The sequence below is a fragment of the Gymnoscopelus microlampas genome (genome assembly GCF_963454915.1).
Source record: "Gymnoscopelus microlampas genome assembly, chromosome: 6".
Classification (NCBI taxonomy): domain Eukaryota; kingdom Metazoa; phylum Chordata; class Actinopteri; order Myctophiformes; family Myctophidae; genus Gymnoscopelus; species Gymnoscopelus microlampas.
The window spans coordinates 42,886,570-42,909,398 of NC_139943.1; the positions used below are offsets into that span (position 1 = coordinate 42,886,570).

At 40.8% G+C, this 22,829-nt stretch overlaps 2 protein-coding genes across 3 annotated transcripts in view; one reads left to right on the plus strand and one right to left on the minus strand.

Annotated features, from left to right (window-relative positions):
* Positions 1-1,433: 1,433 nt before the first annotated feature.
* slc24a1 (solute carrier family 24 member 1) lies at positions 1,434-19,320 on the plus strand (the record flags this gene model as incomplete). The annotated part of the gene is made up of 6 exons (XM_084059587.1): positions 1,434-2,483; positions 10,548-10,610; positions 17,764-18,099; positions 18,203-18,292; positions 18,662-18,828; positions 19,071-19,320. 6 exons carry the CDS (start codon positions 1,434-1,436, stop codon positions 19,318-19,320), a joined length of 1,956 nt encoding a protein of 651 aa, XP_083915713.1.
* A 681-nt stretch (positions 19,321-20,001) lies between these two features.
* Positions 20,002-22,829, minus strand: part of dennd4a (DENN/MADD domain containing 4A) — a 30,457-nt gene continuing 27,629 nt past the window's right edge. For both annotated transcript variants that reach the window (XM_084060362.1, XM_084060361.1), the window contains one exon: positions 20,002-22,660. In XM_084060362.1, coding sequence (XP_083916488.1) covers positions 22,524-22,660 — 137 coding nt within the window. In that variant the 3' untranslated portion in view covers positions 20,002-22,523. The remainder of the gene's footprint in view (positions 22,661-22,829) is intronic.

The window sequence follows — 22,829 nt, forward strand, 5'->3', positions numbered from 1 at the left end:
TGAAAATAGCAGCAACCACTGGATTAAGACATATTTTCTGTGAGGTTAGGGTTAGATTTAGGCATATAACGACGCCCACCTGGGCGAAACACCAAAGAAAGAGGGGGTCCCATTAACAGGTTTGTGTTGTGTACGACGACCAATTCTGTCCGTGCTGAAGCTGCGAGCCTGCGACCAATGCATTAATAGTTCCTACCTAGGCATTTACGGACGTGAAAAAAATAAAAGTGCGTTGTCGATGCAAATATAATGAAGCCACAGTTTCACTATATAGATGCCATATGCACAAGATTTAAATATATTTTACTATAGTTTTTAAACGAGAAAGTTTCATGTCAATATAGCGATGTGTATGTATCATAAACCAATTAGTTATTATCATGTTGTTATATTTCCTTTAACCACTCAAACCCCATATGGGTAACCGGAGTCCCTCAGGGCTTATGCAGTGTCTTTTCTGTTATTGTGGGTGGGGAAAGCTGTTGACCACTGCAAGCTCACAATGCAACGCCTTGCGTTGCATTGTGAGCTTGTAGATCTGCTATTTTCAGTGATCTTTCTCCACAATATGCTGGGGTTTAAGTGGTTAAATTATTTTAACACTAGTTGGCTTCATAACACTTTAAACAGAGACTGACAAGATATAACCAAATATTTGATTCCATCGAACATTTAAATGAATGGCCTATGAGCTTATGATAATAAAGTGAGAGTGAGACAATGCACACATAATCCTCTTAAGACTTCACAGGTATTAGGTTTTATGCTGATCCATTGTGAAGACTCTTGTCCTGCGGTGCGTCCTGCTTGACCCTCTGGTCATTGCCCACAATCTGGACTCTCCACAGTTTGTGCCAGTGAACCCAGCTGTGGATTTAATCTTTTCTTGGAGATTCTGGGTCCCTGATTTCAGAAATCGTCCTGTCAAAACTAAGCCTGCGTCCGTAAGTACTTCTAGTTTTACATTTCTTTTTTTTAAATATAGGCCTATTTATTTGTTTTCTTTGACGTAATAATGAGCAAAACCTTTAGCTAAAATCTTAGTTAATTTCATTTGTTTATTTAATAATAATAATGATTTCAGGTGTACAGTAAGTTATCATTAGTCTAAAGAAAACTTAGTCTACTTAAGTTGGTGTGGAGTTTGCCTACACTCCTTGTTAGTATCTCAAATGCAATTGCCTAAATATAATTAAAACAAATGTGTACCATCTGTTGGTTAGTCATTTAACTTTCAATGTGTCCTTTCATGTTTCCCCCAGGTTGGGCTCTCTGTAGAAGTTAAAAGATGACATGAGTCATACGTCTGCAAACCTAAAATCTATCACCCCATGGTGTTCTGGGGAGAAAGCTGGATCTACCCATTGCACTGCACTGCTCATTTTATGCAGTGTAATTCCCCATAGCCAATACCACTGTTGCTTTGGGGGAAAATGCATTGTACACGGAGAAAGCGACTACAGCTGAGCCGGGTTGTGTTCCTTCTCTCTGGGGTTTTCCTTTGTACCCTCTACCAGCTGAGCATCACTGCCAGGATGTCAGAGCCCTGGCTGATGCCTCAGATTGGAGAGGACTCTGGAGAGGGTTCAACAGAAGGGTTGGAGGAGGTTACTGTGGAGACTCTGGCACTTGAGGAACCCATCACTGCGACTCAGGAGTGGGAGCCAACAGACCAAACCACACCAGAAATGGGTGTTGTCCATCACACAACTGAAACTTTGGATTTGACAACACCCCCCACCACAAATGAGCCTTTGTCATTAACAACAAATCAGACTATTGTCCACTGTATCTACGTGGCTCCTGAACCTCCAAACGAGACACCCACACCACCACCACCAATGCCTCCTGAGCCCACCACAACCATGCCTGCCTCACCTGAACAAGATCCACACATGAAGGGCGAATACCCTCAGGACCTCTTCTCTGTGGAAGACCGCAGAAACGGCTGGGTGGTCCTCCACATTTTTGGGATGATCTACATGTTTGTTTCCCTGGCACTTGTGTGCGATGAGTACTTTGTTCCTGCTCTGGGAGTAATCACGGAGAAGCTGGCCATCTCCGATGACGTTGCAGGGGCCACTTTCATGGCTGCTGGAGGTTCGGCCCCAGAACTATTCACTTCCCTCATAGGCACCTTCATCGCCCACAGCAACGTAGGAATTGGCACCATTGTGGGCTCTGCAGTGTTCAACATTCTGTTTGTGATTGGAATGTGTGCTTTGTTTTCCCGGGAGATGCTCCATTTGACTTGGTGGCCACTCTTCAGAGACGTGTCCTTCTACATCTTGGACCTCATCATGCTTATCGTTTTCTTCCTGGACAATGTCATCATGTGGTGGGAGAGCGTGATGCTATTGGGGGGTTACACCCTCTATGTGATCTGCATGAAATTCAATGTGCAGATAGAGCGGGCCGTCAAAACCCAGCTCTACAAACACAAGAGCATTGTGAAAGTCATTGCTTTGGAGGAGGATGAACCGGTATGTATAGTGAAAAATAATAATGATTCATGGGGCTCAAGTCTACATGGGGGCCACAGTATCAATTGTCATTAGTACATGTCTTAAAGGGCCTGGTATGATACCTTTTCGTAGAGCCCTAAATTTCTGGTAAGGGCCCTGGGTAATGCCCAAAACAGGTATGTCTGAGCTTTATCTAGTAGTTGTCAAAACTCTGAGGCATTCAAAGTATACAAGAACGCTCGCCCCGGGGCAAATAGTAAACTATTACGTTATTCCTAAACGTAACCTCAGTAAAACGGTGCCAAAACCTAACCTTATTCGTAAACTTAACCTCAGTGAAACTATGCCTAACCCTAAACTTATTTCTAACCTTATCCTCAGTAAAACAAATACAAGTACCGCTGGGGGCGAGCGGCCCGGGAAACAAATGGGGGAGAGCGTGTTTTGGGGCGAGCATTCCGGTTACCCATTCAAAGCATTCTTATCCCTAAAGACAATCTGATCTTATTTACTATTTAGCTGTTTATATTGCTTTATTATGATTGACCAAGTTGGAAGCAAACCTTTGTCAGATTAGTTTTTGTTCCAGACTGAAGTTGCCCAAATGCATCAATTCTGTACATGTGTGTTACAGCACTAGATAAGAGTTACATAAAAAGATGAAAGATTTTGTGCCACATATATATCACTGGAATGGGTTGTCTTAGCCCCAATCCTCCCTGATATCTCTTCTCCCACCTATGTTTTTTATGTAAAAACATGCACATGGTTGGTTGATACACTCTGTAAGTGTAGGCCTTGGGGGATCAAAGCCGATCACCCACAACAAACCCCTAATCCTTTGAGACATTACAGCACTGCACAAACTGTAGTATCAACATATACTGCAGTAATTGTGATGGTAAAGTCATTCTATTCATGCTTGCTCTGTGGTTTTCTTCTTCTTTTAGCTCTGTTGGAGCTGGGTTTTATTATCTGGTGTAAACACTGTCATGGATCACACAATGATATTATATGATACTGTTTAGGTATAATGAGTGTAGGGTCAGTTCGTACCAAAGTATATTTTAACCCAATAAATATCAGTGCATTTTTGACTGTTGTGTAAAACAGATAAAAAGCCATTAGAAGATGTAAACCCCAGAATCAGAATCACCTTTATTATCACGTCACAGGTGTAAAGAAGTGGGTGAAATGTATTTTTTCGAGTAACACAATGCACCATGGTATTTGGAGATTCATGTATAAACTTAACTGAAATGAATGTATTAATGTATCAAATTAACTGAAATGACAGTACAGTACAGTAATAACCTTCCTTCCTTCTGAATGGTTATCATTGTACACAGGTGACTGGGGGAGGTGAAGACAATGCTGCTACAGAGGACAACAATCATTTAAAGGTAAATAACAAATAGCAACCAATTGAGAAATGATTATAAAAACACCTAAATGTATTCACTAGTTATTCTCATGTCATGATACTGTATATTACATTTCTGACATATACTGTACTGCAACATCACTCAAACAAAACAGCACATCTCATTTCCAGTTTGACCACCCGCCTGTTGGAGGATGGTGTATATATCACGGTCTGTTGTGAACCCATCTTTTTCTCCCAGAAACCAGCCCTTCAGCGAGGGAAGAGTACAGCCTCCTTACACAACAGCACGTTGAGAAGCTCCCTTTTCCAACTCGTGACCCACACACTGGAACCTATTGGAGGAGGTGAATAATTAAATTCAATCTTTATTTCAGACTCAAGGTCCATATCACATACAGAATGACAAAATACACAACGATGAATAAGCAAAACAAACAAAAACAAATGAAACACATAAAATCAGTCCAAATACAGCTAGCCACACATGTGCTCACAGTCTGTAGAGGCTGTTAATTGTGCCAATGTCTCCAAATCATGGAAGGGTACCGATTAGAACTCTTCACAGGGTTAATTCAAATCGTAATAACATGATTGTCAGACTTTTCTAGCCAACATATGAGTTTGTACATTATATTTCTTAAAAGGGCTTGACAGGTGACATGGATGATACATTCTCTGGCCAAAAATGATGCTTTGCATGCCGTTAGAAGTGTTGTTAAACTGAGTGCCTCTGTCCTTCCTTCTCTCAGTAACATGGATTAGCAAGATGCTCCATGTGTAGCACTAAATCCAGATTGATACTAAGTAGATAAATACCTACCTCAGTCTATGGAGTGATTCATTTGTACAGTGGGAATATGGAAAGGATTGTTAGACAGAATGAACTGTGGCTGTAGTCACAGTGGCTACAAAGCTTCAATTTCAATACATCAAAAATGCCAAAAGAAGAGTTTGAAATGTTGTGTTAGACAGCAAATGCATCTTATATATCATCGCTGTCGGACAGAAACCTAATATCTCCATATTTAAAATGTTCATGTTTTTTGTCCCTTGGTAAATGAATACCCTACTTCGTTACTGTATACTACAGTGTCACACAAAAGTATAAAAAATAGCCAATCTACAAGCTCACAACGCGTTGCATTGTGATGCGTTGTGAGCTTGTAGTTTGGCAATTTTTACTACTTTTAATTTTGTATGTCTGTCTGTGAGTTTTATAAATATGTAACCCAGTGCTACTCAACCCGCGGGCCGCATGCGGCCCCAACGCAGTGTCTCTGCGACCCGTCATGGTCAAACCGAAAAAACATGTTTTTCAAAAACAAACAGACATACTCACATACACACAAAATAAACAGGTACAGTGAAAGGAATATGATGTAAAAAATTACATTTTCTTATAACAATAACAATGTGTAGTGTGTTACAAAATCGAAAAATCCAAAATAGGACCGACATTTTTAGCTTGCAGCCCTTGGACTTTTGATATTTTGCTGAGTGGCCCCTGAGCCATCTTAAGTTGAGTAGCCCTGAAAGTATCAACAAGAGCTTGAGACTAAATAATAACTACATTGGATCAATTGGAACACAGGTTATTCTTTCCATTTCCTGAAAAGTAACGGTTTTGGAGATACAAGGTTTCCGCCCAACAGCGACAATATTTATAATGATGCAATACTGGACAAACTCAATTGAATTGCTTTTATAATGTATTTATTTATTAGTTACCTCCCAATAGAGGGAGTTCATGATGGGTGAGCTTTACTATTCATTTTACTATGATATGGTAACCTTGCTACCCCAGCATATTTCTCTGGCCCCAGCTCCTTGTTTATTTGGCTCTCAGGCCAGCAAGCAGCAAGACAATGCTCTACTCTCGTTCAGTAATCAGATTTTGATTGCGCTTATAAACCTGGAGCACAGCCAGCATCCCCTAGTACCTACTGTACCAATCAAATCTCCCTATCTCAACACAGCTATCATTCATGCAAGCCCATGGAGACCACAGGTCATATGGGGACACAGTAAAGCCACAATATGACAAATGTGTATGACTTACCTTTTTTTTCTTCACATTAAAAGAAACACAGATAAGGATGTATATAATATAAATAAGTAGTACCTTTGCATATGCTTATTATTCCATCTGATCTGCCTATTAGAAACTGTTTTTAAATGGAGACTAGCATATTGAAGCACATTGAGTCACGCTTGTCGTATGAAATGTGCTATATAAATACACTTGACTTGACGTGAATATAATCGAAAGTCTGGCAACTCTAGTCTGAAGGTCTTGGTCATATTTCTGCTTATTGTGTTGTGATGATGAGCTCATCATTGCTGAGGCCAGCAGCTGCATTGGCTGTCATGATATTGTTATATTGTATGCCTGTCACAATTTAATTGCTGTTTGCTTGCTAACCGTAATATTTGAGACTTGATTCCACTGTGTGCCTGTCTAGTTTTTTATGTGATAAATACTGACTTTATTGTAAATCAATCACAGTGACATCATGGCTTCAATTCAGAGAGACAACTTTTAAAATGTACTATGTGCAGCAGGGCATTATAATGGCTCCTGTCTGTGTAAGTGTGTCTGTGGATAAATTAACTAAAGAATGGATGGCGGACTTTCATCAACTTTGGTGGAAATCAGTTGGCTGCCCCAAGGAGATAATTATCTTACACAACTCAACAACAGGGCTTCAAGGCTAATGCGTAGGCCACGCAAAAGCCTTGATTATTCTAATAACTCTGTAGCTGAACTGATATCTAAAGCTGTTATTCTTGAACATCTTCAAAGCTATCTTGGATCAAACAACACATTTTACAGATATTCAGAAGGAATTAACAGATAATTAACTTTAGGAAACATATAGAGCTGCTTCTGCTGTTGAGGAGAAATAAGTCGATGTGCCTACAGGTTTCCAGTGCGGAGGCGACATGCTAGAAGACACAGAGAAACGGTGCCCTTTGGCAGAGATTAAGAAGCTGACTGCCAAGCTAGTTGAATATGAGGACAGGGATAGATGGGTGCATCTACTGATTTATGGTTTTCCACTAGAGCAGTCCGAAGACGCCATATCTTTACTGCCTTAGCTGGTAGCCTGGATTTAGAGTGCACACACAGGTTGGAAATCAGAGATGTGCACTGGAAGGGACATTAAGTAAGCTTCTACAGGATTTCTCAAAGGCTACCCAAGATCATTTAGGTACCCTATAATCCATTATCCAGATATGCTGCCTGGTTTTGTTTTTTATAGTACTATTTTCTTGACTTCTGCATGTACTATCCTACTACAAATGAATATAATCTCTGTGTGTCTGCGTGCACGTCTAACATTTTCTGACATGTTTGTCATCAGACTAGAGCTCAATCAGCTAGAAAGAAAGGTAGAGAGGGGGGAGGGAGGGAGGAGAGAAGGAGATAAGGAGAGAAGGAGAGCTTGATCCTTGGAAGACAGAGAAGGAGAGAGCATGGAAGGAAGATGGAGACAGAGCCTACTTCACCCACACATTAGTCTTGCGAGCCATACTGTTGCCTCCCACAGTTTTCGAATGCTTCCGTCATACAGTCGGGAGCACGGAAGCTCTGAAAATGATCCGGGGATAAAATGGATGTGACGCCTGCTCCCCACTTTACCGTCGTGTAAATTAACTAGAGGTTTGGGCCGCTTCGAGGCCCTCACATCTAGGCCCGATTACAGCTACGTTGCACCAGTGATCCAACTGATACTGTATATGGAGATACGCAGTAGGGAGGGGTGCTGTGGCTAAAATATGCAATGTAGTTTTATATTAACTGTACAATATGTAAGTACATTGAAGATGGGGAAAGAAGCCTAGGTATTAGCCAGAGCACTGATCAATAGTCTGTGGCAAGTTCGGAGGCAAATGGAGTGATCGTGTGCTGAACAACCCCGGACGTACATTGGTGGTAGGATATAGTAGTAGGATATAAGCCTATATAGCTTGCTGCTTAGCAGAAATGGAAATTCAATAAAGAAAAACATCACATGGATGCAACTGGGACGTATCATCAGTGTTGTAGCCTGGGGTCATCGGGTGTTTCGGGTCTCGCAACATACAACAAACACCCTCGCCCAGGTGACCCAGCCAGGGTTGATCAAGCCCCGACTTACGTCCCAGTAGCTACCCACGGTCAGTCCTATAGGGAAAGACAGGGCCACTCAGTCCGCTTCTCCGGACTCTGCTAGGACTCGGGGAGGCTCTGGCATGTGGAGGGACTAGGCTCTGTGGGTTGTCTCCTGGCTGGGCTCCTCCTTCGTCTCACCAGGTCCAGGACCTGAGCGCTGCGCCAGATCTGGTGCACCGCCTCGATCCAAACATTTCCTTCTGGCGTGATGGTTCCTTGGGCCGTGGTCGTCCAAAAATAAGATCTTTGAAAATATATTTTCATGAACGAAAATGACAAACAGATGACAGCTTCCGTTCTCGGCTTTCGGGATGTGTAGTTCCAGAATCAATATATCATTAGTAGATTGTGGAATAGTGGCTACGCGAAACTACCCACACATTAACGCGGCTAATGCTGCTGGGTACTGAAACCTGACCATGCTGATCAGCGAGTTGCTCCTTGATGCGAAGCCAGACAACTATTCTACAATCTTCAAATGCTACATTGAGTCAATGCCCTGTGAAAACAGCGCACAGGAAGCTGTCATCGTTTGTCATTTCCGTTCACAAAAATATATTTAAGATACCTTAAAAACATCTCTGCTAAGCAGCAAGCTAGATATACTTCAACTAATTTGTTTTACAGTAGGACAAATTTACACGACTGAAAAAACGAAACAGGATTGGGGTGCAGGTAGGTTTTTCTGTTGCTCAGATTATATAGGGCGGAAGCATTTGTAAATTGTGTGAGCCAACAATCTGTCTCGAGACACTGCAGCGAAATAACTGATAACGTTTTCTGCTCGTATATTATGGATAATTTAGTCTTGCTTGTATTGCTTCATTCATTTACCATGTGTGATCAATGCATACATTTATGTGTGTAGATACAGATCCACCTGTCTGTATTTGCTATATAGGCTACTGTACGGCTCACCTTTATAGAATGGATGATGGTATTGATATCACTTTTGAGTTGGTTGAGCAGTTGTGCACATGTTGAGGAGGACTACTGTTTCTCCGCACCTTTCTTCGATTTATTTAGTAAATTAAACCTGGAAGCTTCAGCCTGACAAATTTTGCCAATGCTCCATTAACTTAAACATCATGTAATGGCCAGCAGGGGGCAAGTCTGCTCGTTGCAAAAATAAGTTTGATTGCTTAAAAGTCATTGGGGAAATGACCCAACTTATGATTTATTACCTCAGTAAACATTTTCCTTGTGAGTTTATGTTTTAATTCGCTAGTTTCAAGTGTTCATTTTGTAAAACAGCCCAACTTAGAGTAAAATGGACAATATAGCCGGGTATGCTTTAGGCCGTGGCTGTATTGTGATTGACAAGTTGCTGCCATAGACTACCACAGTGATCTGGCAAATTAGCTTTACTCAAGGCTTCAAAATGGGACTCCACAAACCAATGGGTGACGTCACGGATGACTATGTCCATATTTTTGACTTGGCTACCATCCCAAGTCCTATATCTACATGTCGGAATGTGGCCGTTTCTCAAGACTGTTCTGGAAATATGGGCGTTTTGGCGAGACCGTTTTGGTGACTTTTTGATGATTGGTTCGAATGGTTGAAGTTCAGCCGGCCACAGCGCTCCTCAGAGCGGACACATGCGGCTTTCGCTGGCCGGTGCTGGGAACAGGGCTAACAACAGACAGGACAGACAGACAGGACTGCCACAGCTTGTTTCTAAACAAACTATTCATTTTAGCCAATCAATAGATCACCTAGTTGTTCAGTATTTATGTGTCCGGGAGACCCGGCAGAGTGGACACAGCGAAAACAAAGAGGCTGTATATGCAATATACGTGTGTGTGTGTGTGTGTGTGTGTGTGTGTGTGTGTGTGTGTGTGTGTGTGTGTGTGTGTGTGTGTGTGTGTGTGTGTGTGTGTGTGTGTGTGTGTGTGTGTGTGTGTGTGTGTGTGTGTGTGTGTGTGTGTGTGTGTGTGTGTGTGTGTGTGTGTGTGTGTGTGTGTGTGTGTCCGCTCCGCCGGGCTCTGCCTGGCTACTGCTAGAGGACAGAACCGCCGGGAGACGTGAAACATCAATGAATCAATGTTGAACAACTACGTGATCTATTTATTGGTTAAAATGAATAGTTTGTTATTGGCAGTCCCACAATGAGTTTGATATCTCAGTCACCATGATATTACTTATGTCATTTGTTCTAGTTGTCTACAGTCTATGATTTCTTCATGGTTTACGTGTTTTTGTTTTGGGGAGTGCTATTTTAGGGATCCAGGCTACCATATCCTCCTTGCCATATCCTACACGTGACTGATCTCAACTGCATTTCTGTCAATGCCAGGGGTCTTAATATCCTGCATACATTTTCTAAAATGTTATAGCATTTGTTCATGAGAAGAAGGTTGATTTTGCCATGGTCCAGTAATCACATATACTCCCGAAAGATGCCGGTCACTTAGTAAATACGTTTAATCACCCTATTTTATTTTTGTCTGCTCCTATAAGAGCCAATGGCATGATTCACGGTAGTTTGATGCTGGTTTCTATGACCTAATAACCGAAACTCTTTTGGATCTCACAGGCCTTCGTCTGGTTCTGGGAGTTAGTAGTAGTGACCAACGCCCTGCTTCGGCAGCCGACACAGGTATGATTGGCATCTCGCACTCAATGAACCCTTCCGTAAAAAGAATCTTATTTTTTCTCTGTGACACATAGAACTTTTCAGTTATAGATTTTCTCTTTGCGTCTAAAGATCTATTTCAAAATGTTCAGAACACATTACCAGTTACATGGTTTGATCCCAAACCCATTGACTGTATGTAACTTTGATGGCTGCAGCTGCTAGAGCTCCTAGATGGCATTTTAACTCCTCGCTGCTTTGTGATTAAGCATAAATTAAATTCAGTGAATTTCTGGAGTTCTATAGGGGTTCATTTTCTGAAAGGATTCTGTGGGAGGCAGTGTTAGAAGCAACACCACACTGTACGCGATAAGGAACGTGCAGGCAAACTAGAAGCAGAAGTATGCTGCTCTCTGCGCTATTTTACGACATGGTTCGAGTTTTAACAGGCAGTGTTAAGAATTTTAGACTTCCACTCCGCTAGACCTAATCATTTGCTGGCTATGAGGCTTCGGACCAATGAACCTTTTTCCGTTTTTTTGTGTCATATCTAAAGATGGTACTGTGATAACCGATCCAAGAGTGTGAACTCAACCTTTGCCGCTTTTTATACGTAACCGTACAGCTCGAAGTGTGGCTTTGATGAGTCAGCTTATAAAAGTTATTTGGATAATATATATATGGAGCATCTTTCTGATAGTGAATTGGTAAACATGGACCTATTACTCTACTCGAAATGTTGAAAGCAGCGAGGAAAATCCAGTCCTAGACGGAATTCCACCTGAGCTTTACCTTGCCTTTCGGCCCTTGTTCGGTCTGTGCTTGTAGATACGATACAGTTTTGCAATTAAGGAGGGTTCATTCTTGAGAGATGTTACATTTCCTTTCCTCCTCCTTCCTTTTGTCTTTTCGAAAGGTTCAATGCAAGGTTGTTCCCTAAGTCCATTACCGTTTGCACTTTCTCTTGAACCATTGGTCTATGTATAACGTGCTTTGAGATAAACCAGTAGAGTCTGGAAACCAAGACACATATGTCTCTAGTAGTGTGCAGAATTGTATGAAGTGGGTGTGGTGCGTGAGAATTTTGCACCTTTAGAGCTGATATTAAAGGTAGGGTAAGTGATATTTTTTGGTTAAAACAAAAAGTATTTTGTTAAAAGGTTGAAACACTATATTCTGATGGTAATCATTGCTATAGTGTTTTTTTCAGTAACAGATGTCTCCCTGTCTCTCCAGCTCTTTAATAAACAGAAAATGCATTTTCCGGTAGGTGTCAAAATCTCAGCCAATCAGGAGAAAGTACCCATTTTTTAAGCTTCATTTGTATAGTGTTCCAGTTCCAATTTTGCCTGCTCATTTCTTAGTGTCATCACTTCCAATTTCACTTGTTTAATCTGTATCCTGATTGAGTTCGATGTCCTGGTTGCATAAAATTGGAAATGAAACTGAAACGAAAATGACTCCTGTTACTGAACAAACACTCTATAGCAATGAGTACTATCAGAATATAGAGCTATTTAACACTTATTTTAACCAAAGCAAATCACTTACCCTACCTTTAACTGTAAATCAAATAAAAAGGAGGAACGTGGTAAATCAAATTCCATACATAGATTCTGGAGGGAACACAACCTCTCGTCTCCATAAATACCCCCGATATATGAGAGATGAGAGAACTGAATAGGACGGCCACCAATCAACAGTCTTTCATTAATGATTATTGTGGGCTGTGGAGCCCTAGTGCAGTGGTTAGAGCACATGCCTTTCATGTGGATGGTGTCGGTCTGAACCCTGCCTGGGGTTGATGTCAGCAAGGGCATGTGGTCCCAATAGGTTCCTATAACGCCAGATCAAATGAATTCAGATCTGAGCCAAGTCTCCTGAGCAGACGCGTCTGAAGCCTGTCCTGGGCGGGAGCATGCAAAGGGCCAGCCAGCAGCCAAATTCTTGTGAATTTGCAAAACAATGTGACCAGACTTACAATGACAGTGAGTAATGGGCATATTACCAGCGAACCAGCGGAACAGCGCCCTCTAGCGGCAGTGACGTCAGACTTCGGTGCTCTATATGTAACATTTTTAACGACTGGAATAAAATAAGGGATGGGTGCATTAATAATCACCTGGTTCAGTGGTAACAAGTTTTTTTTCTGACAGTTTATTTTAAACCCAGATAGTTTACTATAGTCATTGAAAATACATAATATTTGTGGGATACATTGCATGGCATTGTCAACATACTGTACTATCTATATTAACATTTTGTCTGTGAAATATGATTATGTGTTCCATCCATAGAAATTTGGGATAGCGCAGGTGATTGACAGATGGTTTGTGACAATGGTTCAAGACAAAGGACAAACAGTAATATACGTAGGGGATAAGCCTGCCTTGAGGAGGGGAAAAAGATCTGTGTGGCTGCCCCTTTGCATGGAAACTATGCTTCTGAATATTTAACAATGCATAACAGTTGTGGCCATGCTATTCAGTTCTCTCATTGGAAAGAGTAAAGTATTTACATATTTGAGGGATATAAATGGAGACGAGTACTTGCGTTCCAGGATCTACTGTATGTACAGAATGTGATTGATTGATGTGATTGAACTTTTATTTACAGTTAAGATCGGCTCCAAACGATAGTGGTGTTCCATGGCAAAATTATCTCACAATACACCCACTTCATAAATGTCTGCACACTACTAGAGGCACAAATTGCCTTGTCTACAGACCTTACTGATTTATATCTCAAAGCATGCATATAGACCCCTGGCATTAGATGCTTAATGGAGGGACGATATTCTGGACCTGGATTGAGAGAGAGAGAGTTATGTTCTTGTTGTAAACAACAAGAACATGAAGTATGCAGAAGTAACGCTTGCCATCGGGCGACCAATAATTCCAGACACTACTGTATCAGTCCAAACATTGAATCCTCATCATGGGTGTTGATGAAGCACCGATGATACTTGAACCACGTGATCACATCGCAGTGAGTGTCATATCTCTCTCTTTCCACAGGTCTGGGTCCAGCATATTGCTGGCCTCCAGAAATCCTTTCCTGATCACCAGAAAATTCATTATCATTGTACACACACATCCAGAAAACTATGCTAAATGGAAATGATTGATGGCCCTATTTGCACCCTGTGTTACCTCGTTACTTAATGTTCTGGGAATGCTTCCAGTGGCCAGATTCTGGGATATGGTTGCTTCTAACCTCTCTGAGATGTTTGAGATTACAGTGCCTCATTTTCCCATTACACTCTACATTCTAAATCACTTAAGTGGGATGGGTTTTTGTGTGGGATTTTGTCTGTTGCTCTTTCTTTTCCTTTCTTTTTGTTAGTTATTGCGTACATTGTGTTGGGTCATTTTGGTCACAATGAAGGTCAAGGTCAAATGTAAATAATCAGTCATTATGTCTCAGGAAAAGGGTGACTTAGAAAGATAAGGTAGAGAGGTAGCCTAGATAAGATAGAGACACGGTAGAGATGAGGTTTGACGTGTTGGATTCCGTTTGTTTTGTTTATACTGTAGGTAAACCTAAGGAACAGTCAGAAACAAACAATGTGGCCAGTGGGAATCCAGGGAACAAGACTGAATCCAAATCTGCAGGTAAAATCGATGCATGTGATGGTTACTGTCTAATGTGTATGAACTCAGTGGCTGCTGTGTTGTTGGGGTATTTTTTGTCAACGTAAGTATGTTTGCACAGTAAGAAAAAACAAACAAACAAACAGGCTTCTTCAGTCTGAAGAGAACATTTTATGTAGTATATTGATATAGAGTATTGATATTATTTTTATTGAAAAGTATTGAAAATGATTACACTGGACACTACTATTTTTTTGATTTGATTTGATTTATTTGAAAAGCCATCACCACATGGTCACCGCAGTTCGAGGATAACACAAGAAAGTCCTGAGACTTATTTCCGTTGAGGTCCTCTTACAATTAACAATCAATACGTTAAAAATACGTTACAATACAACACATGTAACTAACGTAACGCTACATAGACACAAGTGACATACACAGTACACATTACACAACAATACAAAACACAAGTAACATTCACTGTACTTACATACAAACAATACAGGAACACAAGTAACATACACAGTACACAAACAAGTGCTACCTTATCTTTCCTAGTCTAATGACCCTCTATAGGGGAACCTTTTCTAATAGACATGATTTAGTTTTGTATTTAAAAGTCCTCAGATTTGTTGTCAGTTTGACACTGTTTTCGAGGTCATTCCACTGTGTGGCTCATATGTAAGTAAATGATTCCCTGCCTACTTTACTTTTAAAAGCCGGAAGGCTCACGTCTGCTACACTGGCTCTGGTGAAAAAATGGTGTACTTCACTTCTCTGAGTAAAACATGTCTTTAAAAATATGGGGACCTCTCCATATATTATCTTATGAACCATGGTCAATCTGGCCATGATTACCCTGGATTCTACTGGGAGCCAGTTGAGTTCTCTAAACTGGTTCCTACCTATTTGGGATCTGGGTCCTAACCCTAGAATGACCCTGATCAGTCTATTCTGAGCTGACTGTAGCTTTGATTTGAGGGATTTCAATAAGCCCCCCCAAGAAGTACAAGCGAAATCAAAATGGCACATAATAAGAGAATTGGCTACCACCTGTTTTGTCTCCCTATCCAAGTACCTTGCTGTTCTTGCCAGAAATTTAGTCAGTCCGGAGACTTTGCTCAGTACCTTGCTGGCCATATTTCGGCCATCTAGGTTACCCTCCAAGATACAACCCAGGTATTTCACCGATGATTTAGCTTCAATGAAGTCAGAATTTAATTTGACCTTGAAATCAGGGCTCTTTCCTAATTTGATTTTAGAACCAAATAGAATAGATTCCGACTTCCCTGTGTGTAAAGATAACTTATTATCTATAAGCCAGGAATTAACCTTTGTCAATTCCTCACTCAGGGAACTCTCCAGTGTGGATTGTTCCTTATGGGACATCAGCAGAGCAGAATCATCAGCATACAAGAACAAATCACAGTTACAGGCGTCTGTCATATCATTCACGTATACCAAAAACAGTGCTGGGCCTAGAATGCTTCCCTGTGGAACACCACATTTCATGAAGCTTGAATCTGACAAAATACCATTTACCTCTACCCTCTGTTCGCGGTCCGTTAGGTAGGTTTGAAACCATTTGCATGCTGCCCTGTCTGCCCCCAGGGCCTCAAGCTTGTTGAGAAGTCTACTGTGGTTCACCGTGTCGAATGCTCTCCGTAAGTCCAGTAGTACCATTCCACACAGCTTCCCACTATCAACCTCTTTCCTAATTTGTTCCGTTAAGAATAGTAAGCATGTGTCAGTTGAGTATGACTTTCTAAAGCCTGATTGCAGTTTGTACATTAGATTGTTCCTATTTAAGTACTCGTTTAGTTGGTCATTGATTACCCTCTCAAATATTTTTGACACTGAACCCAAAACTGACACCAGTCTATAGTTACCGGGGTAATTTTTGGCTCCTTTTTTGTACAGGGGGAGTATTTTGGCCTTTTTTAGGTCATGGGGGAAGACACCCTGTTCAATTGATAGGTTGAAGATGTGCGTGATACTGGGCGCTATCTGCAATGCAGCATCCCTTAAAAAGAGAGGAGCTATTCCATCCAGGCCTGTGGCCTTAGCGCAATTGATCTTGGACAGCATCTCATAGACCACCTCCACCTCTACCTTCTGCAGGGAGAATGAGTTGGAACACACTCCTTGTTTCCCATAAAACTCCCTGACCCTGTCTATGTCATAAATCCCAGGTGCCAATGGCAATTTGGAGACCAGGTCTGCTGCAACATTTGTGAAATAATCATTGAATTTATTTGCAACCAATTTTTTATCGAATTCCATCTCTTCATTAATTTTAAGACCTATATTACTGCATTTATTGCTTTTGATTTTATCTCCTGCACCTAGTTCTTTTAGGGTTTTCCAGAGTTTTTGAGTGTTGCTTTTATTTTCTATTATTTGTTCTTTATAGTGAGTCTGTTTTGTGCTAATAATGAGCCTCTGAGTTTTATTCCTCAGCTCTCTAAAAAGGGCCAAATCTTCTACTGTGTTTGTTTTACAATAGCTCTTGTGAGCTTTCTCTCTGGACCTGATTGACTCCAAAATGTCATTATTGAACCAGCGGCTGGACCACTACTAGATGTAATAGTACACAATAAAATCCTCAGTGTTAATTTAACACTGACTGTATAAATACACTCTCAGAGTTAGATTACTGCTGAGGATTTTACTGTGTAGTAAGGCCCTGTTGCCAGTCTGGGCTATTGTCCTCTGAATAGCGCTTTTCACAATACATTGTCCCAGATTTCGTACATGGCAGAGCAGTGATTTCACCTCTAAATATAGAAATATACAACAATTATACTCCATCATGTGATCTGTAAATGAGACCTGGATGTTAATTGGAATCGTGGTTGCAGAAATGTTTGACCAATCTCTTGGACACACATGTTACATTGGTCTTATAAGCCTGTGGAGCTCTGCTGGTTTTGCTCAAGACCCACTTTTGACTTTTCCGTGAAGTCACGATAACCCAGGGATCCCTTATCTAAATAGTGTAAGTTGTTCTTAGCCCATGACCCCCTGATCTCATGAGGACACAACTGTCAGGCTAGGAAACAATATTATAAGCCAGGGCTTATTTTTATGGAAATGCTTGCTGACTAGGTACAACACAGTATCAGGCAGCACACATGATACATATATATATATTTATCTTTATTTTTTAATTTTTTTTGCACAGATAAAACTGAACAGACCAAAGACCCAGAGGCTGCCTCAGCAACAGAATCAGAGAAGAAGGAAGAGGAAGAAGAAGAAGAAGAAGAAGAAGACGAAGAAGGAGAAGAAAAAGACGAAGAAGAAGGAGAAGAAAAAGTAGAAGAAGGAGAAGAAAAAGTAGAAGGAGAAGAAAAGGTAGAAGAAGAAGACAAGAAGGTACTCGCTATCAATGTCCTGCAGGTTCACAACAAGCAGAGAAGTGAATCATTGATACCTCTTTATTTAAGGGTTAACGTGCCTTTTTTCAGCTTTAGGCAACACTTTAATTTGTGTATTGTGCAATTAATCGCCACTTCGTTTTTCATCTATCATCCACCATGCTCTCTCTGTACCCATTACTCTAAACACCTGTCTCATAGGAAGATGAGGCTGCAGGGGAGGCCGGGTCGGGGAAATTAAAAGACGGTGAAGAGGATGGCAGTGACGAGGACAACGATGATGATGAGGAGGAAGAGGAGGAGGAGGAGGAGGAGGAGGAGGAGGAAGAGGAGGAGGAGGAGGAGGTGGAGAAGAAGAAGGATGACAAGGGTGATGACAAGGCTAAGGAGGATGAGGTAGAAGAAGAAGAGAGCGATGAGAGCGAGGAGCCGCTGTCCTTGGAGTGGCCAGACACACGACGCAAACAAGCCATCTATCTCTTCCTGCTACCTATAGTGTTCCCTCTGTGGCTCACGGTCCCTGATGTCCGCAACCCTGTAAGTCACAGACACTAGATTCAGAATAATAAACCATGTGAGAAGTGGCGTCTCTATGTCTCTCTCTTTGCATGTTGACGCATTCATATTCTTCGTCCTACAGGCATCCAAAAAGTTCTTTGCGATGACCTTCCTGGGCTCCATTGCGTGGATTGCTGTCTTCTCCTACCTCATGGTGTGGTGGGCCCATCAGGTTTGTTAAGGAGGGTCTTGCAGTGTTTATTAGTGAAAATTACGGCTCGACTCTTCTGTTACAAATGCGCAATGCTTATAAATGTATCCATGGAATGCATTTCACGTACTTGCTTTCTATTCATTGTACATGCTGGCAAAGTAGGCTGTGTTTAGTTTTTTATATGGCTTCAAAGTGCTTTGTGCATGCATAAAATTGCTTCCAAAAAGATTGATACGGACATGTTTGTGTCAAAGCAACAACAAAGTTGCCTACTTGACTGATTGAGTGAGTGCATACTGAAATCAAAGCCTCATACTGTATTTGGTCATTTTCAACCGTTTGTGCTGCTAGTATTCTCAATATGAAGACAATTTCATATGTTTCCAGGTGGGTGAGACCATTGGTATCTCTGAGGAGATTATGGGCCTGACCATCCTGGCTGCAGGAACCTCTATCCCTGACCTCATCACCAGTGTGATTGTAGCGCGTAAAGGTCTGGGGGACATGGCTGTGTCCAGCTCTGTGGGCAGCAACATATTTGACATTACTGTAGGGTGAGTTCAGTTTGTATATTGAAAAAAGAAACACAAAAAATACACAACCAACAATCTAAAAACCCTACCAAAATAAATGTTACTCATAGAGCACGTTTCATCCAGAACATGGAGTTCAATAGGCTTTACATGGTGCAACAACTGTAACAGAAAAGAGAAAAATAAGTATCCAGTAGAATTGTTTAGTACATAGATTCAAATCACTCACTCTGTGCCTCTGTTGTTCTCGTTCTTAACAATAGCCTGCCGTTTCCATGGCTCATGTACTCATGTATAAACGGTATGGCTCCGGTGCCGGTCAGCAGCAACGGGCTCTTCTGCGCCATCGTCCTACTCTTCCTCATGCTCCTCTTCGTCATCATCTCCATCGCCTGCTGTAAGTGGAAGATGAACAAGGCGCTGGGCGGCGTCATGTTCCTGCTCTACCTTGTCTTCCTGGTGCTCAGTGTGATGCTGGAGGACCGGATCATCATCTGCCCTGTGTCTATCTGAAGTAACGTCGTGGGAATGAGATGAGCTTTCTCTTTGACTGGCTGTTCTCTCCACAGTTGAACAGCAACGGCACTGTGCACCAGCGAATACATGGATGTTTCAAGTCAGGGTCTTGATGTCTGTAGAGACCCAGACAGAATCCTTGCTGTAGTCGCACTGCACTGGTGCCCATTGCAGCAGTATGCCAGCAGTAATACACACACACACACACACACACACACACACACACACACGGTAACTTGTTATGTTGCTGCTCATCAACGCACACTGTTAGTCAAAATGGCAGCTTTAAATGAACATGTCCACCACACCACCATTTAAGAACAACTGTTTTTTTTTTGGTTTTTTTTAAAGAGGTGAATGTACTGTAATCCAATTATGGCAGTTGTATTTGGTAGGGGGATTAAGTAGTGCACAGCATTCCTTCATTGGTTTATAAAATGAGGGTTATCTTATGGATTTGCAGGTTATGTGCATATTTCTATTGATTTGATCAATTCTAATGATTGTGAATTCTGTATATATATAAATACTTCCATTCTCCTACTGATTTTTTTTCTTTTTATGTTCAGCCTAGCAAACCAAAAAGGCTTACAGTATTAGGTGAATGAAAAAGGTTAGACGTAGCCTACACATAGAAAACAAAAAGATTTTCTGTCACAATGAACTTCCATAGAATAAGTGTGTTTATTCATGAACAATCTATAGATCAAGTCAGGCAGAAAACTAATTTATTTTTTGTAAAAATCATACAAATTAGTATCCATGTTACAAAGCATAAATAATACTCCAGAACATTGTGGAAATTGACTAAGGGTGTAAACAACATATAAACATCAAATAATGTTTTGGTCAGTGTGTCGTAGCTGTTACAAGTCCGTGGTCACATCACAAAATGCAATTTGCAGTGGTGGAAGGTAACTAAGTACATGCATTTTACTCAAGTACTGTACTTAAGTAAAATGTTGAGGTACTTTTACTTGAGTTACAGTATGTCAATTTTCCAATACTGTATACTTCTATTCCACTACATCTAAGAGTAAAATATAGTACTTTTTACTCCACTGCAATAATTTGAAAACTTTAGTCACAAGTTACTTTGTAGATTTAGATTATTATTACAAAACAGTAACCAATTAAGCCCTATTTCATACTTCCTCCAGTCAAAAATAGCTGATCTACTAGCTTGTTGTTCGGCTATTTTCAAATAAGTTTGACAGTTACGGTTGACAAATTTTAACACATCTTTGATGAATTTTGAAATGAGACATTCATAATGACTACTTTTACTTTTAGTACTTTTGAGTATATTTTTGATGCCATTATTTTTGCAATTTACTCAATGCAAGAATTTTACCTGTAAGAGTATTTCTTCCACCACTGACATTTTGACAAGAAATATTTTGAAGCACACAGCCTACAGTATGTAATACCTATCATGTTGTTCATGAATAATGTGTGAACTGCATAACATAATGAACATTTGTATACAGGCAGGATCAGTTAGCAGTAGAGGGCAAACTTCTGAAACATTAAACTCAGTTCTACTTGTCACTGGTTAGCATTACCATAATGCCAACCCCTGGGCAGGTCAAAGCTGTTCAATTTAGCACCCTTGATAAAAACAACTTAATAATTACTTCACGTCCTTAGTGCAGAAAAACATCTGTGTCTTAACACGTATCAATTTAAAGTGAATAATTGCTTGTGATAAGCTATAACCTTTAACCATTTTGAGTACTGAGTTTTATAATGTGACATTTGTAATATGTAATATTCTGTGGTAAACTGTTGGTGAACTGGGTTTGTGGGTTCAATGGAAATTTACACTGTACAACAAAGATATTAAAGAAAGTATCAAATACCCTGTAGGCCAACAGTACATCTTTTCTCGTCCCAACCTGTCAATAAATGAATTTCTTTATGAAAATACTGTATTGATCAAACCTATAGAAAACATTAATCTTCACTTTGTTCCGACGTATCTGCCATTGGTATGATTGTACTGTTTACGAGGAGATCTATTCACAGTGGTCCCTTACAACACATCTGCTACAACATCCATCATTTCTATAAAAGATATAGCTTAGAAAAAAAGAGCCAGCAAATCATAGCAATAACATTAATACCTAGTAACTTCCTTTTGAGGAAGTTATTTTGGTTCATCATTTCATGGTTTGTACAAAAAAAACTAGACAAAAACAAACTAAGTTGTGCACATTGTTTAACTGAATATTCTCTTTTTAAATCGAGGAGAATCACACGGTTAGACCGCTTTCATAGTTTTACCCTTTTTTTGTTCATTCTGGCATGTGTGCCAGCTTTACAGGGCACTGGTGAGGACAAATCACTTTGTCATTATTTACTGCATGTACAAGTGATATCCCACAATGCAAAGAAATGACCAAAAACATATCTGAAGGGGTGCCCCGGCCCGGTTGTTAATCAGGTGATAAGCGTGTACCACATAAATAAGGCTATAGTCCTTTCCACCGCTGGTACAGGTTTGAATCTGACCTTTACAGGAGTGTCCAGAATACATTTTTGTCCGTTTCTTTGTACATTGATTTTTCTTTGTCTAAAGAGTAGCCAGTGTCGACTGCACGTATTACACTGTCTGCAGCTGCTGACAAAATTCTGTGCTTGATTGAACCCCAGTACACCTCGACGTAATAATAAGTGACAAGCTCTGCCTAGAGGTCACCTTGTCAAAGTGCTGTTTAAAACATGGACATATTTTAAAGCAAGTAAATTCTGTACACAATCAACTACACTACTAACATGGTCACCTGGACCACTGCTGTATTCAGACGACATCATCGTGTGATAACTGTGTTTTACTCACTCACAGCTTTAACTGAATCATAAAATAGATTGTGTAACAACTGTACATTTACTAGTCCTATCATACAGAAAATACAGAGGATTGTTCTCTAGATACAAACACAAGGCCTGTCCAACCAAACCTCTGAGTCCTAACGGTGTAAAAGCAATGTGTGTGCGCCGCTTTCCCTCATTGTGCTTTAGAATGGGCTCCATCTAGTGGACCCCGGGTCAGTTTAGGTAGGCTGGTCGTGAGTCTATAAAGCAGTCCGAAATGTAACAAAACACAAACTTTAAGTGTTAGCAGCAGCGGTTAAGGTGGTTGTTGAGGGTGGGATGTGATGAGGCTTAGGTGGAGTAGAGACAGGATAAGGATTCATTCACAGACTGAGCTCCCCAAATGTCCGTCTGCACTCCATGACCCCCGCTCCAGGGGGGCGGTCACAGTTGTGTGTCAGCTTGACCTGGTTAGGGGTGAGGCGGTCATAAGCTGTCTTGTACTCACGGTCAAACGCATCTGTAAGGATATGAGAGTGTGCCAGCGGTTAGATGTTGCTATAAAGGACTTTCAATGTACTGTATTGTTAATGGTTCTTACACTACACACAGCATAATCAGGGGACTTGCAACATATGAAAAATACTTTAATCTGCTAGCCTGCAGTGGTGTAGCCGTGATGATAAAAA